This window comes from Haliotis rubra, unplaced genomic scaffold (assembly GCF_003918875.1).
Source record: "Haliotis rubra isolate DU_JTF1 unplaced genomic scaffold, ASM391887v1 Scf743, whole genome shotgun sequence".
Lineage (NCBI taxonomy): Eukaryota > Metazoa > Mollusca > Gastropoda > Lepetellida > Haliotidae > Haliotis > Haliotis rubra.
The window spans coordinates 324,428-341,410 of record NW_025767461.1 but is presented as its reverse complement, the minus strand read 5'-3'; the positions used below and the strand labels follow the sequence as shown (position 1 = coordinate 341,410).

General features: G+C 47.7%; 1 protein-coding gene across 1 annotated transcript; it reads right to left on the bottom strand.

The window, feature by feature from the left end:
* Positions 1–4,009: 4,009 nt before the first annotated feature.
* Positions 4,010–14,597, bottom strand: LOC124259956 (vacuolar protein sorting-associated protein 13D-like). The gene is made up of 3 exons (XM_046694179.1): positions 14,514–14,597; positions 13,566–13,805; positions 4,010–4,112 (listed from the first exon to the last, which is right to left on the bottom strand). The coding sequence occupies exons 1-3, from the start codon at positions 14,517–14,519 to the stop codon at positions 4,038–4,040; spliced, it is 321 nt and encodes a 106-aa protein (XP_046550135.1). The 5' UTR covers positions 14,520–14,597; the 3' UTR covers positions 4,010–4,037.
* Between the last annotated feature and the right edge of the window lie 2,386 nt (positions 14,598–16,983).

Below are 16,983 nucleotides of genomic sequence, written 5' to 3'. Positions count from 1 at the left end.
TGGCAACAGCATGGGTTACTAGTACATGTGTGACCTACCATGCTGCAGTGTAGTCCCTGTGTACTGACTGTGTCTCTGCTTGGCCTGGAGGGCCTGTTGTGGCAGGGAGTTGAGGATGGAGAGAAACAGCATCATGTCGTGGTAGGACACACGGATTGTCATTGTGTTGAAGTTTACCTGTTGAATAGGTTCAGTTTTGTCATGGCACCACAAAGAATAGCCTGTTATATGCATTACACAAACATATCACTGTTAGAACTTTGCAAGTATGGAAAAAGATTATTAGAAATCTTCACATTATAAATTGGCCCTGATCTAAATGTTGATAATGTGTGAAACAAAGGTACTGTATCATTGTGCAAAGGGTAATCTTTAACTATTTGTCTGATAAAAACTCCCATATTGAACAAAACAAAATGGGTTTCAAATGACATGAGTAATATGTACAGCCCACTGCCCCAAAGATAGCTCCTCTCTTAGTTGTATTTCTGTCACTCTGTCAGACAGATGGCAACAATTCTGTCCAGATTAAGCAGGTTCCAGTGTTCTGGGGTGTCCATACCTCCAGTAAGAGTTGTCTCTGATCTGCCTCCTTGACATCAAGAAGCCCACCCGAGGGTGTTGGTCGGAGATCTGGGAGAGGGTTGGCGTTCATCTCGATGCTGATGGTCATGGGGTCAACAATAGACAGTGAAGTGTCCTCCTCGGACATGAGGCAGCAGGAGAAGACCTCAATGCTCTGCAGACTGCATCGCAACACCTTGTCTCGAGCCTGAGGCTTGTACATCAGGACAGCTGTAGTCTGGACAAGAGCAAGACACTATGTAATTTCAGCTTAGCAATGCAATGTGCATCAAAGAGGAGTACAACTAGAGGCTTTTGTCCAATGAGAGAATGCCATTTGATCAGGTGGACTATACTGACATCTCAACACTTAAGGACTTTGTCATCATATATCAACTGTAGAATGAAGATCATGACAATGACTCGATTATTTACAGGTCACCATCAATGAAGTGAATATACATACATTTCATGCAAATACCTCATATTCAACTGTGCTGTAAATACCCTAGAAAGCTTGTACATTATCAGGATATATGTTAATGGAGAAAACCGAGTAAAAGCAGTTGATGGAAATGTTTTGATGGTAGTAGCTTCATATTCCAATCATGTTTGTCACCTATCCACTATCATGTTGCATCTGTCAACAAGATCAATATAAATACGTCGCCTGTTTGGACTTCTGCCTCAGGATACTACTAAACTGGTGTTGGCTAGCAGGGTTACTGTAACACTATGAAATCTGCCTGTACCTTGAGAATGACAGCATTGGTGTCGATGGTGGTTGCATCCTCTACAACTACAAACTGGGTGTCAGTGATGTTCAGCTTCAGCTCAAAGGGTACATTCACCTGCAGAGAGACACAATACTTGTACCTCCATACTTCGTCAGTCATTCCCCATCTCCTCCACAAAGTCCCCTCTCATTTGAAGGGTTATGGAGCAAGTACAACAGACAACCTGTGTTGTACAGTGTTGACAAAATGCTACCCATCTCATTCTACAAAGAGACGCCTCTTGTATGGAGGGTTACATAGCAAGTACATACCGATACGATGTTACCCACCTCCTCTACAAAGAGAGACGCTTCTTGTATGGAGGGTTACATAGCAAGTACATACCCGATCACGATGTTACCCCACCTCCTCTACAAAGAGACTTCTGTATGGAGGGTTACATAGCAAGTACATACCTGTTACCCACCTCCTCTACAAAGAGATGCCTCTTGTATGGAGGGTTACATAGCAAGTACATACCGATACGATGTTACCCACCTCCTCTACAAAGAGACTCCTCTTGTATGGAGGGTTACATAGCAAGTACATACAGATACGATGTTACCCACCTCCTCTACAAAGGGCCCCCTCATGTAGGTAGATTTACGGAGCAAGTACATATCGATACACTGTTACCTCTACACTCGTCACTCTTGTTTGACAATGGTACAAGAATCTATACCAAAACATCACATCATATATAATAAAGAAGTTGTCATCCATACAGTATCTTGGTTGACACATGTCATCGGTTCCCAGTTATGCAGGATCGATGCTCATGCTGTTGATCACTGGATTGTCTGGTCCAGACTCGATTATTTACAGACCGGTTTGCCATATAGCTGGAATATTGCTGAGTGCTAAGCGTAAAACTAAACTCACTCACTCACTCACCCACACAGTATATTATTTATGTTCTTAACACCTACTCCACCTCCCTTCTGATGAAGGGCCCCTCCTGGTCATGATACCCCATGACACAGTGAGGGGCTAGGATGTACGACTCATCCCTTCTTCTTCACACCCTCCCAGGGTCTCCACTTTAACCTCCATCTGTGGCTCTGAAACAATATGACTAGGTTAGCGTGAGTGTTTCCAGATAGGATGGGGTGGTGCGATGAGGAGGTAGGTCTAGAGGTGGCGGGGGACGGGTAGGGTCAGGTGGGTGGTGGGAAGGGTCAGGGGGTGGGGAGGGGTAGTGGTGGGTGCGGATGAGGTGAGGTGGGTCAGGTGGGGTGGGAGGGGTGGGTGGTGTGGGTGTGAGGTGATGAGGTGAGTGCAGGGTCAGGTGGGGTGGGAGGGGCAGGGTGGTGGGTGGGTGTGAGGTGAGGTAGGGTCAGGTGGGGTGGGGAGGGTAGGTGGTGTGTGGGTGTGATGAGGTGAGGTAGGGTCAGGTGGGGTGGGGTGAGGGGTAGGGTGGGTGTGGGATGATGAGGTGAGGTGAGGGTCAGGTGGGGTGGGAGGGGTAGGGTGGTGTGGGTGTGATGAGGTGAGGTAGGGTCAGGTGGGGTGGGAGGGGTAGGGTGGTGGCGGTGGATGAGGTGAAAGGGTCAGGGTGGGTGGGGGTGTGGGTGGGGTGGTTGTGAAGGATGTGAGGTAGGGTCAGGTGGGGTGGGGAGGGTAGGGGTGGTGTGGGTGACGAGGATGTGAGGGGTAGGGTCAGGTGGGGTGGGGAGGGTAGGGGTGGAAAGATGATGAGGTGGCCCAGGTGGGGTGGGAGAGGGGTATGGGGTGGAACACGAGGTGAGGCAGGGACAGGTGGGGTGAAGGGTGTGACATGGCCGTGAGGGTAAAGCAATGAGTGGATGCGTGGTAGGGTGGTGACGTGCGTGGCCAAAATGGGTCATGCGGGCCGTGACAGTGGCGTGGTGGCCAATGTGGATCAAGATGACCGTGGGAGGGTGGAACCGAACCTTTGAAAGGGTGATCACATAAAGAACGCACAGCATTGGAGCCCAGCATCGGAAAGTGAAGGCCGTGCACACCGAGCAGCCAGTCAAAGATGCACATGAGCTTCATGTTACAAGAGAACAGTGAACTGGTGCCCACTGGACTGGAGCGGTAGTGGAGCTCCATCTGCAGCCCATCCTTCCCAGCCCACGCTTCTCGCAGACGGTTGTAACACACAGACACAAAGACGTCAAGCGGAGTTCATTGGCTGTGCTGGAACGCATCACAAGATACCAGCCAATAACAGTGGTGGGGAGGTGAACCTACGCTTTGCCGGCAATGATGTGCACATGTGGGTTTGCACATGCCCCAGACAGGGTAAAATAACAAGCGAACCATATTTTAAACTATTCTGGTGTGACACAGCCAAGATTCAGACATGTAATGGTCTCACCCTCACGGCCAGATGTTCACTCCACTGGAACCACTGATGTTGAGTGAGTGAATAGGATCTGACACTGATATGAGCAATATTCCAGAAGTATCCGACCTCACCAAACAGGTGCCCCCTGTAGAGGATTCAACTGGAGGCAGGAGCTAGTGTGACTGGCTGTGCTGCTGGTACTGGTATTGCAATCCTGAAATGAACTTACTTTTTGAACCTTGTATCCACCACAACAATCTCGCGGTGAAACAAGGTCAATGTCCTTGGTGTTTGTCAGAGAAACTCCCAGAGGACAGCTGTGAATGTATAAAAATCCATCTTGCCAGGGACGCCCCGGGTAGCTTGGTCCCTGGTCGGGGTCATCAGGAGCTCCACGCTGACGCTGTGCAGGTCCACCACCATGCTGATACACTTGTACACATCACCGCCAACACAGTCTGAAAGGAGAGACATAAGATGGCCATGAGTTAACCTTCTAGCATCTCACGCACCAACTATGTTTTGTAAATTCCCACAGAGATGAGAATGACATTCCAGTGGACAATGACCCATTGACTGGGGTAATAATACTGCATGGAGCATCTTAGCTGTTGCCCTAGGTGTGAGGTGTTTTATCAATGCATTGATATTACTGAGTCATTCTCAAAATTGCAGCATATTTATGTTATATGTTTGTACCCTCACAAACTTAAGTCAAAAATCAGTAATATTTTTAAGGTAACCAAGTTATCTCTCAGTTTATTCTACACTTTACAGTAACAAACTTGGGGAAAATATTTTTATATTTATTTTAATCCCCCCAAACCACCCATTCTTCTTCATAGAGATCGTCCTTGGGGTACATATTATGCATTTTCCAAACTGAAAATGTCCTGTGACAGTTGTATCAATGTTTTTTGAATAAAAAGATTGTACAATAAATAAACTCTTTTATTTATTATACGGCCCCCACCTCACGGAGTTACCTCCCGTTGCGCATGCGCACCAACTGGGTAAGCACCTAGGCCCGTATCATCATTCCTTCTGCTGTCACTGACGCAACAGACGCATGTGTCGAGCAGAGCTGACCTTTTCAGAACGAAAAAGAATAATGTCTGGAACACCACCTGTATGTATGTTTCATAATTGTGACTTCGTATTACACTTATTTTACGCCTAACTTTCCCCCGTGGTTTACGACATGTTGCTCTGCCATGGCGGGAAGTTTAGCGTACAATGGTTGTAATATTACGCATTGAACCAACCATTTCTTCCCGCGGGTAGCCTTCACGATTTTTCAATGTTTTCACGTATGTTAGCTGCTGGTCCGGCTGTTAGCTACATGCTTATGGCGTGTTTGCTTTCAGGCTGCTTCCTGTACGGCTCCGTGGGCAGAGTATCCCACGGGCCCACAGACACATAAGTCTATCGCCTGTCTGGAGAAGACGGACCATGCTGTCAAAACTTTGTGAAATTTGCATGGGTTTTTCCCCGGCCCAGAAGAGGAGGGCGGCCGATTTCTCTTCTTTACAGAGAAATGCGCGGAGGCAGGAGGGGAACTTACCCAGGTCCCCCGCCTAAGGCTAAAAAGCCGCCACCTTTAAGGGAAAAAATCCCATAGCCAGTCCCCTTCTCCCTACTATTTCTTCCTCGCGGTAGCCTTCAATGCATTTTTCAATGTTTTCTACGTATATATGCTGCTGGTCCGGCCGCTAGCTACATGCTTAAGTGTTTGCTTTCCTCCGGGCGCTTTCTCCTGTTCGGGTCTGTGGACAAAGTATTCCATCGGGTCGACAGGCACCTACAAATGTATTGTCTGCCTAGGAGAAGACCGCCATGAGGCCTAAAACCTGTGAAATTTGTATGGGGTTTTCCCCCCGGGCTCAGAAGCGGAGGGCTGCCGATACTCTCTTTATAGAGAGATGCGGGAGGCAGGAGGGGAACTTACCAGGTCCCCCGCCTAAGGCTAAAAAGTCTAAAGGGAAAAAACTTGTGAGCCAGTCCCCTGCTCCCGCTCCTGGTAGCGCGCCCAGTGTTCACGAATTGTGTTTCAAAGTAACAGGACATTGGGTCCTGTAAGTTTCAGATGTCTGTCTGACCCATTGAAAATTCACAGGACCCATAGAATAAAATTAAACACACATTTCAGATTTAACATTTCTTATAATTGGCATTGAAATTATAAACAAACATAAGATTTATAAACAGCAAACAAGTGACACATGTCACATATACTACCCATCAAAAGTTTAGACTCACTTAAATCAATCACTATATGTGATGTATATATATGAGGTTACATCGAAGATGAATTTCTCCTCTAACTTGGGGGAATCAACTGCAAACCTTATGCAGATGAATTGCACGAGGATCATGCATCAAATTGCTGAAAAGCATGTGCAAATATCGAGCATGTGAACAGCTGTGTTTTGGTGTAAAGTTTTGTTAAATATTCACCAATTTTCACTGAGGTTCATCATTAATTGAACTCATGACAATAATCTTTTCAATGTTCCGAATTTGTTTTACCATACATCAGTTCATGTGTAAACAGTACCTTTAAACAGTATGGAATATTTTGCAAAATCTAGTTTAGAACAGTTGATTGAAGAAAGTGGCTACATTTACACAAGTGAGTCTAAACTTTTGATGGGTAGTATATAACAACTTCAGTCAAAATTCATTGTGAAATATACAGTCAGACACTGGGGCTGGCGGGTTGTAGACTACTGTCAGACCGTTCGCAAATCTGCCAGATTTGTCAGAGGGTCAGATGCTATTCGTGAACACTGGGTAGCGGTTTTGACATGACTTTAATCACACAGATGTTTCAGCAGCACGCAGACTCGATGAGGTCCCTCGTTCATGAGTCGGTTGGAGGACTCCGGCAATGCATTGATATTACTGAGTCATTCTCAAAATTTGTGCATATTTATGTTATATGTCTTGGGGGGGGATCGCCGAGCCCGGCTCGATCCCTAGGCCTCTGGCTTCGGGTCCGGACGCCTCGGCTGCCCCAGAGAGGGAGGTGCTCCCAGTCCCCCTCGGAGCTGGCTTAGGGACCGCTGATGATTCCTGGGCTTCCGGATCCCCGCCTCCCGCTTACCCCATGAGAGCCGAGGCACCAGTTCTGCCTGGTATGCCTCCAGCTGCCTCGACCGGGTCCGCGCACGCCTGCAGGCACTGACGCTGGGTACTCTGTCTGCTCCTCCCTCTCTGTTGTTCCTAGTGCTAGGTCAAACACCGGTCGGGTTTGGGTCCTTCTTCGCCATGAGGAGACCCAGCCTCAGACTCGGCTCGGGCCGAAGTCGATGGATACTGGGGAGGTCGAGGAGCAGGAGGGTGCCTTCCGTTTCTCTTCGGCTCTGCGGGAAGTCAGGCAAAGAATTGCCAAGTACCTACCCCAGGCCGCGGTGCCTGTTAGCAGCTCGGACTCGGCTGAGTTCCGCTTGCCAGGCGAGGCGTTTGCCCCTAGGCAGCCTACGCAGACGCAGCTCCGTATTCTGCATCCTGCCAGGACGTGGTGGATCCCCTCTTGTCTGGTTCTCGCCTCCGATTTGACTTGCCGGAGCTTGTCAGGAGATACCAGCTATGGGAGGATTCCCTGTTCGTGGTACCTATCGTGGACGAGTGTGTTTTACTTTGGGGAGGCTCCGCGCTGCTCGGCAAGGGCTGCAGCCATTCCACCGCTTGCTTCTTGCAGGCTCTCTGCGCATGCATTGCATCTACGCAGGAGGTTTACAGGAACGCTATGCAGCAGGTCAGGGTGGTGGTCCATGAGGCCTACCTCTCCTCGATTCAGAGGTCGGCCCTGGAGGCGGAGGGGCATGCTGGTGACGCTTCGCGATGTCGCGGCTCCTCCGCAGCTATCTGAAGTACAGGCCCACCTCGCTAGCGACTTTGCGGTCCGGCTAAGGCCGACGGTGATGTGCGCGAGTCATGGGGATGCGCTAGCTGTGGCTGTCGACGCCTCGCTACTCGGGCAGCTTACACAGCAGACCTTGCTGGCCCTCCCTTCCGCCTGGGGAGCCGCACTCTTTCCAGGGCACAGCAGGTCATAATGGGAGGCTGCCGCTGCAGCTACCTCCTTCAAGCGACTGTAAGGCCTTGTTGGAGCACCCGGGTGTCTCGCCTTCGCTCCCCCGCTCCACCTTCCTCCGCTGGGGTGCAGCCTACACCCCAGTCCGCTGGCTGGCTTCGCCGCTTGGCAGGTAAGCGGAGGCACAGGTCCGCCAAGGGTAAGGGGCAAGGAGCAGTCCTCGACTAGCTCCCAGCCTTTTGGCTGCGCTGGAGGTCTGCCCCACTCTCCGCTAACCCATCAGGTTGTCGCTCGCCGCGGTGTCACTTCCAGTCAGTTCCGCTTACTGACGACGCGACGCCAGCTTCTTACCCGACGCCCCAGTGGGAGGTCAGCCTTCTCTATTCCCGCCGGAATGGGAGAAGGCTACACAAAACACTTTGGGTGCTGTCCACCATCAGTGTAGGCCATTTACCACTGTGGAAGCCGGTGGTCCGCCTGACTTCACCGCATACACCGCGACTCGTGCCGCCATGTCAGGCAAGGGCGGACATATTGCGCTGACGGGTTCAGGCTCTGCTGGACAAGTCCGCAATCGAAGCATTCCACCGGGAGAGGAACAGGCGGATTTTACTCCACGCACTTCCTCGCCCCGGAAGAAAGACGGGCGGGTTCCGGCCCCATTCTCAACCTCAAGGGGTTGAACCGCGATGCTAGAAGTACCATCCTTCAAGATGGAGACACTGCGCCGGTGATCTCATGTGTTCAGCCCGGGCGATTGGCTCACGCCAATCGACCTAAAGGATGCGTGATTCGCATGTGCCCATACATCCATCGCTCAAGCAGTACCTTCCGGTTCTCTTTACGACGGATGTGTTACTAATTCAGGGTGCTCCCTTCGCATATCGACTGCCCCAAGGGTGTTCACCAAGCTCATGTTAGTCCCGCTACCTCGCCGCCGCGGAAGGAAGGCGCTGTTACCCTTTACCTCGACGACTGGTTGCTCGAGCACTAACACAGCCAGCGAAGTCTAGATGCTACTCACACAGTGATAGACATTCTAATTCGACTGGGGTGGATCATCAACCTCAAGAACCGACCTGGTACCCACCCAGGACTTGGTTTTTCTTTGGGGCCGACCCAAACAAACAAGGATCTCGCTTTCCTTGTCGCCCGACCGATCACCAGAGTTCGAGGTGGTATCTTCGCTCTCCTCCCAGCCCCAGGCACCAGCACGGACTTGGCTCCGCCTACTGGGCCATATGGCGGGCGACGCATCTCTGTCGTGTGGCGGGCGCTGCTGAGGATGCTCTATACAGCAAGCTTTGGCAAGGCTGTGGGCTCACACGGAGGACCTGGAGCGCAGTCTCACAGTCCCCGGGTGGTTGACACCTCACCTTCAGTGGTGGACCAATGTCGGAATCTCACCAGGGGATCCCCTTTGAAACTCCCGACGCCAGCTCTCACAGTTCAGACCGGCGCCCCTCACGGGCTGGGGTGTTCTGGGCAGTCTGTCGGTGTCCGACTCTGGTCCGAAGTCGCCCACCTTCACATCAACGTTGTTGGAACTGAGAGCTGTGCGGTTGGTTTTCGAAGGCCAGAGAGCATGTCCGCGGGCCAGGTAGTCCGCCTTCAGTTGGACCACCAGACGGCCATATCGCATACATCCTGAAGCAGGGTGGCACGGGTGTCCCGAAAGCTTCAGGAGGCGTGGACTTTCTACCTGGTGCGACTCAATGCATTGTCAGGTACTCCCTGTTTATCTCCGGGCTGGAGAACGCGGCGCAGCAGACGCGCTTCTTTGCCGGATCCTGGCCCCGCACGAAAGTGGATGCTCGACAGGCAGATATTCAGAGTTCTCTCCCAGTTGTACGGGTCGCTCCAGGTGGATCTGTTTGCGCCCGGGCGGGACGGTAATCAGACACCCGTTCTGCTCTCGAATACCGGACCCAGGGCTGCTGGCTGCCGACGCCTTCCTGCTGGATTGACGGGCAAAGTGCTCTCATGCTCCTCGCCGCTACCACTCATTCCCCGTGGTCCTTTCACAGCTGTCCACCCAGCCAGCTCGGGCTGCTTGTGCTACTGGCACCGCTTTGGCCATCACAGAGCTGGTTCGTAATTTCAGGTTTCTGGCTCAGCCTCCTGTTCTATTACCTTTTACGACCGGACATTCTCACTCAGAACGGAGCTTCCCACCCAAATCCACGGATTCAGTGGGTGGCTTTGGCCTCTGTCAGGTCTAGCCTCGAGGCACGCCGGAATTCCTGCAGCAGTTGCAGACACAATTCTGGCTTCGAGGCGGATTCGACAAACGCTCAGTATGAGGATAGGTGGTCCCGCTTATGCGCTGGTGTTCAGATAGGGGATTGCAGATCCCTTTCAGGGCGGATTTAGTCCGGTATTGGAGTTTTGCAAGCTCGCTTGGAAGAATGCCTGGCGTTTTCACCATTCGCGGGCTACTCAACCGCTATTTCCACTTTTCACACCCCTGTCGATGGTGCTCTTCTGGGGCAGCACCTCTCGCATAGCGCCGCTAGCTGAACGGGTTCGACCTGCTCTCAGGCTGCACTCAGTCCACCTTGGGATTTGTCAATTGTGCTAGATTGGCTGTCTGGTCCAACTTTTCACACCTATCGGCTATTTCCATTCAGTTGTTAACTTGGAAGGCTGTTTTTCTGGTGGCGGTAACATCTGGACGTAGGGTCGGCAATTTACATGCTATGTCGTCCACCTCGGCGCTGACTGTGTTTCACACTGATCGTCAGTATTCGCCTCCCCGGATACTGCATCACCCCGGTCGATCACGCTTCCATGTGACAGCTCCTATCGAACTTCCCACTCTTACCCAGCCTTCCACATCGGGACCTCTCCTACGCCAAGCACTCACCCGCTTGATGTCGGTAAGACACTCAAAGTCTATATCAAACTAACGCAGGGAACTCCGTGATGGGTGCCCAGCTGTTCTGTTGTTACGGTGGCGAAGGTTGGTGTGCCAGGCGAAAGCAAGCAGACTTTGTCTCGCTGGCTTGTTTCGTATTTGTGCCGCTTATCAGGCTAAGGGCATGCCTCCCCCTGAGGGGTTGAAGGCTCACTCGGTCAGGGCAGTAGCCGCATCAAAGCTTTTTGCATCGGCACTCCCCATTGAAGAGATCTGCTCTGCCGCCATTTGAGCCGCCAAAGCACGCTTATACGGGCACTATCAGCTCGATACACATTCCCCGCAATCGCGGCGAAGCTTTGCCGCTCTGTTCTCTCCAGTGGACATTGTCCTGCCACCCTGACCGAAAGTGAGTCTTGGGTTTATTGGTTTGTTTATTGACGCTGCTGTACAATAATGTGTGTTATTGACATATCCGCTACTGAGAGCTAACTACCCCTTTCGATTCTCTCTCAGGAGTTATTAGTCGACAGAGCGAGTTTTGACATTCCCCACGGTGCTCACTAATCGATTACGCGGTGGGTGGGGCTTTGTTGACATTCGCATTATGTGCGCATTGCCTATGCTAACATATGGAGGTCGCCTTTGAGCACAAATCCTCCCTGTCAGTTCCTCCCATAATGCCTCTCATGAAGCCAAACTGGGACATGTGACAGGTGAGTGTTATGGCGCCTGTTCAATTTTTTCCCATTAACTATAGCTATTTGTGTGTGCTTGACAGAATTCCCTCCTCCCTGGCCTCCGGTCTTTGGGAGTCTGTGTTTATGCATAATATGTACCCCAAGGACGATCTCTATGAAGAAGAATTAACCAAACCTGAAGAGGTTTTAAATTCTTCGAAGAGAGTCGCCCTTGGGTAGGGCCTCCCGGCCCCTCGCAATTTGTTCACTGATGTATTCAGCAGAAGGAATGATGATAATGGGCCTAGGTGCTTACTCCAGTTGAAAGATGCTAACGGGAGGTAACTCCGCGAGGTAGGGCCGATAATAAATAAAAGAGTTTATTTATTGTACAATCTTTTATTCAAAAACATTGATACAACTGTCACAGGACATTTTCAGCTTGAAAATGCATAATATGTACCCCAAGGATGACTCTCTCTTCGAAGAATTTAAAACTCCTTCAGGTTTGGTTAAATTTTACTCAATTTTCATGTGTCACAAACCCAGTGGCCAATGTGTAATTTGATTTTTTGGGTGTTTTTGGTGTTTTTCAAAAGGAATTATTTAACATATCATAATTAATGATGTTACAGCTACATGCTTGGCATGGTTTGGCCTTTTTTTGTATGAAAAAACATTTTGTGCAAAATGTCAAACTTTGTCACAAGGTTTGTTGTCACTACCGTAACATCATCCAAAAATTGCAATAACGATGACTCCCTGCATTGTCTTCTAATTCTACTTCATATTTGCAATCAATGGCAGTGAGGAAATATGGCTGTCAAACACTGACACAAAAAATTCATTTTTTCTGAATTTTATCACAAAAAATGTGTGTTCAAAATGATATCTGAGATTTTTGCATGTCCTAACCGTTTCGGTGGCTACCGCTGAAACCAGTTAAATTTGTGAAGCCAAACAATGCCAAGTACCTTAGACAGTAGGGAAATCATCTGAAACCATGTGCTGAGTAAACTTTGGGGACCAGTTATTGTTTTAAAACTGATATTGTTAGAGGCTGTCACTACGTCACTGCCGCTATCATGGGTTTTGTTACGGGAAGGACAGATTTTGTGACGGCAGTGACATTTTTCTAATTTAATGTTGTTTGTATCTAAATTTTCAATTCAAAGATATCAAATGTTTTTTTGAATCTTATTTAACATAAAACTTTTGTATCAAATGAATAAAATCAATAAGCATATAAGTATGAAATTGCTGTTACGGTAAGGGCAGGGTAGTGTAACGCCTGTGACAAAGAAGAACACAGCTGTGATAGGGGTCAAGTACGGCAGTGACATTATATATCGCCACAATGTCACTGCAGTGAACATGCAGTCTTTTACCTGTTTTTTACATGACAGGGATATCCATCAGTAAATCTTTTGCCTATTGCATATTCTTCAAACATTCTGAATTATCTGACTGACAAATTTAATCAAATTTCTTTCAAAGTAAACATACAAAACTGGCTATTAATAAAAATGTCACTACTGCTATTGTGTCACTACCGTGAACAATTAATGCCAAGGTCCATGCCATAACATAATCATTTTCCTTATTTAATTAAAATTGATTTATCTGTAAATGTTGGAATTTGTAGAGCAAGTATTTTGGTAGTAGAGCTCAAGTAAGCATAATATAATTCATCATTTTTATTTTGAATTTTGGCTACATATTACTTTATATTTGCATATCAGAAAAATGTAATTTTCTGACTAAAAGTGATATTTTATAATGATCCTGACTCATGAGGATTGTTTGGCTGGTTGGCCCCTTTAAGCAATAAATATAAAATTTCAAAACTCATTAGCCATGTTATGTTGTAAAACTAGATGTTTAATATATATATGTACATTAAAGGAATATCATCTTTGATTTGTTTCTTTTCAAAATGACGCTACAAATTTCGTAACGGAAGTGATGCAATTTCGTGATTTTCCTAATAAAAAGGGTAAAACATGAAAAATGAAATTTGTTAATCTTGCAAAATTTATGTTTTGTATATTCAGAATACTATGAATGTAATCAACAACATTTCAAGGTAAAACAAGGAAACAAAATTTACAATTTTTCCCTACATGAAATATGCACGAATTTTGAGAATGACTCTACTATACTATTACATATTGATATTATGTAAAAAACAAACCGTTACCACAGGTGGTATGTAACAGACCCACTGAAGGCATGCTGGCATCATTGTAAGGATATATCAGAACAAGCATGTGTCAGCTATACTTAATGACAGGGGTTTCTTGTGGCTGAGCTGTGGAAAGTGGGGGACTCCTACCTGTATTTTGTGGTCCTGCAGGTGAGTCATCATGGGAGTGCGTAACTGTTCCACCTTCTCCCCCAAGTTGTGCCCCAGGATCCCTCGGACCAGCTTGTACTGGGCAAGGTCAAGGTGACAGTAGATGGAGGACAGTTTGCCGCTGACCTGCCAGTCCGGGGCTCTATGGCTGATGTCACACTCCAGGTTCCTCTCCACGTGCAGGTCCAACTGACACTTCTCACGCAGAATATTCCCTGGCTGTTATTCCAAGGAATTTAGAAATATATTACACTGTAAACACCTTAAAGCTTTAAGAGGAAAACACAAATGCTAAAACTTACAAAAACCTAACAGTCACTGCTACTTGGTAGGAGTGCTGTACACGGTATGCATGCTACACTAAATAAATAACAAAAAATCTAGATTCCAGACTTCAGCTTCAGGAGCATAATAAGGGTATCAGGGTATCAGCACTTCTGTATTTATCTCTGTTCAACATGTTCAAAGAGATCTTCCTTATAGTAACTGGGTTATTTCATTGAAGGGTAGATCAGAGGCACCACACTTATTTATTAGACATCATACAATGACAGCTGTAGGTAGCTACAGAAAGTAATATCTTCACATTTCTTGAAAGTACAAGAAAGAATAACTGCCACTTTTTGGCCCAAAAGACATTGTTGCAAGTGTTGAGTTTGAAGTATTGAAGTGTTGGAAGTATAGAATAGTTTTGATATACTTGCATGAGAAATATGAGATGTTCAAACAGCTGACAATTAGCTTGTTCTCCAGCATGCACATGATAAATACATAAGTATGGCTAATATAAGTGAAAACACCAACGTTTTTTATGTTTTTTTCATAGAGAACACAATGCCAACAGAGAACCGGGGAACAACCAAATTTCTGAGACAAAAATTTCCACTTCCAATGAGTCCCAGTCAACACTAAAGATTTATGCTCTACCTCCATCTGAACCACAATAAGTTGAGAACTCCATGTCCCTGACCAGGTTGTTGCCTCTATAGTTCCTCTTGCTGACCTCGGGCTTTGGCTGTAAAGAGGTCCATATCCTTCAGACTGAGGGACCACACATCCAGCATACACATATGTGTCTCTGGGACTTGGGGAGCTGCCACCGTTTCTTCTTCTGGGCCAGGTTGAGCTGGGTGTCACTGAACGGCCTCTTGATGCTGGCAGCTGCCTGTACCCCTGCCACAATAGGGTCAACACTGGACACTTCCTTCTCCTGGGACTTGATGTCAGCCACATTATGCACCATGTACACTCTCTCATCCAGTGTGGCCGGGCTCGTGTTCCCTCACAGGCTAGTCGTGAGTCCAGGCTGCCATAGATGCTTTGGGGACATGAGGTCACTTGCTCCACTGTGGAGGACGGGTACTCACTGAACATGCTGTCCTGGCCATTGCCAGCTGAACTACTCCCTTCCTGGAAGCCTTCCGCTTGTCTCGAGCATCTGTGTCACTTTGGATTTTGCAGGTTCCTGTTTACCCCTTCTTGTCAAATCTGTTTGTTCCTTCACTACCATCGATGAGAAACCTGTTGACAACTCTGAGTGTTCCCGAGATCGGCAACAAGAATGTCGCCAGTTTTGAGCTGTGTGGTATGAGCAGAATGGGGAGCCTGCTTCGATGTCCAGCTTGATTAATGGATCCTCGAAGCTGATTCACTTATCTGAGGAGACAGAATAATGTTATTATCACAGTTAATTAAATGGAGGAGTGAGGAGTGAGTGAGTGAGTGAGTGAGGAGTGAGTGAGTGGGTGGGTGAGGAGGAGCGGAGGAGGAGGAGGAGGAGGAGGAGGAGTGAGTGGAGTGAGTGGGTGAGTGGAGTGGGAGTGAGTGAGTGGGTGGGTGGAGGGAGGAGAGTGAGTGAGTGGGTGGGTGAGAGTGAGTGAGTGAGGAGGAGGAGGAGGAGTGAGTGAGTGAGTGAGTGAGTGAGAGTTGTTTCAGTCTGCACATTACAGCCATATCACAGCCATATCAAGGCAGGATGTAAATGATGTGCTGGAACTAGCAACCAGTGGCAGAAAGTATGAGCATTCATCAGTCTTGAAGGTGCAATGGCACAAAGTCTGCTGCTTTAAAACCATGTACACACTGTCACCACCAACATCTCTTTATGTTTGTAAATGCAATATTAAATCAACAGCTTTGGTCTGCAAATTCTTGTCCTCAAATAGCAGATGTGTCTGTGAGTTACCTTTTGTCCAGCCAGAAGTAGCTCTCATCATCCTGCCCAGGACGCCCTGCAACTGTAGGAAGTGCTGACAGAAAGCCAGGACCTCCTCGAAAGTGGAAGCGTTGGTGTGGGATGTAGCGCGAGTGATGACATCCGCAGCTTTTAGGTAGATGTCATACTCCCTCTGCAGCTGGTCGCCAGGAAACCATACCTACACAGTGTTCAGAAATACCACAGGTCCTTGTCATAAGCCTAATGACAAAGATTTTCAGACAGATGTCCTAAAACTAGATGCCATTCCTTAGGTTAGCAACAATGCTTCACATATGCCATATTTGTCTAATAACAACTCTTTTTAATGATGATATTTGTCATAAACATTAAATTGTTATCTGGGTCCAATTTTTACAAAGCTCTGTGAACTTTTCTTGTAACATTCCCTACTTCCTATACTGCACAACATTGACTTCACGATAGTCGCGAACGCTAAGGAGAGCTTTGTAGGAAATGGGGCCCAGTTAATTATATATCTTATCAATTCAAGATATATGTGCATAAAACTGCATAAAACCTGTAGAGGTTTCTGATTCTTGAAGAAAGTCCTCCTTGAGTACATATATACATAAAATGTCCATTTTAAAACCTCAAGTACAGTTGTAACAATATTTAATAATAAATATTTACAAAACAAAAAACTTGCTTTTGTCTTGTGAGACCATCTCCCTACAGGGCCCCCAGGGCCCCCCTACAGCCAAGAGCAGGTAACTCTCACCGCCTACCTCAGACTTCACTTTTCAAGCTGAACGCGATCAGACAGAATGTGGGGAGGTGGTGGTCGAGGTTCTCATGGAGAGGACTCTTTCAAAGAATCAGAAACCCTACAGGTTTGTGTACAATTCTTTTCAGAAGAAGTCCTCCTTTGGGGTACATATAAGCATAAGACAGAGTCCCATAGATAGTGAGTCGGGAGTGGCATTCTGTCTGACAAAACTAAACCCATTCTCCAATGGAATCTACCACCAATTGAGATAGCAAAACACACCTACCCAGTCACCCGACTGCCGATGTCAATCAGGTTGGGGCATGGTTTAGGCAGGGAGTATATTATGCCAAGCTCATACGCCTGATTGGCTTAGAAGCCGATCAATCCACCCCACCTCCAACCAACAATTTGGAAGAGGCATGTGGACTCTACAACAATTCCAAGTAACATACACCCCCAGCCAGTGAAGT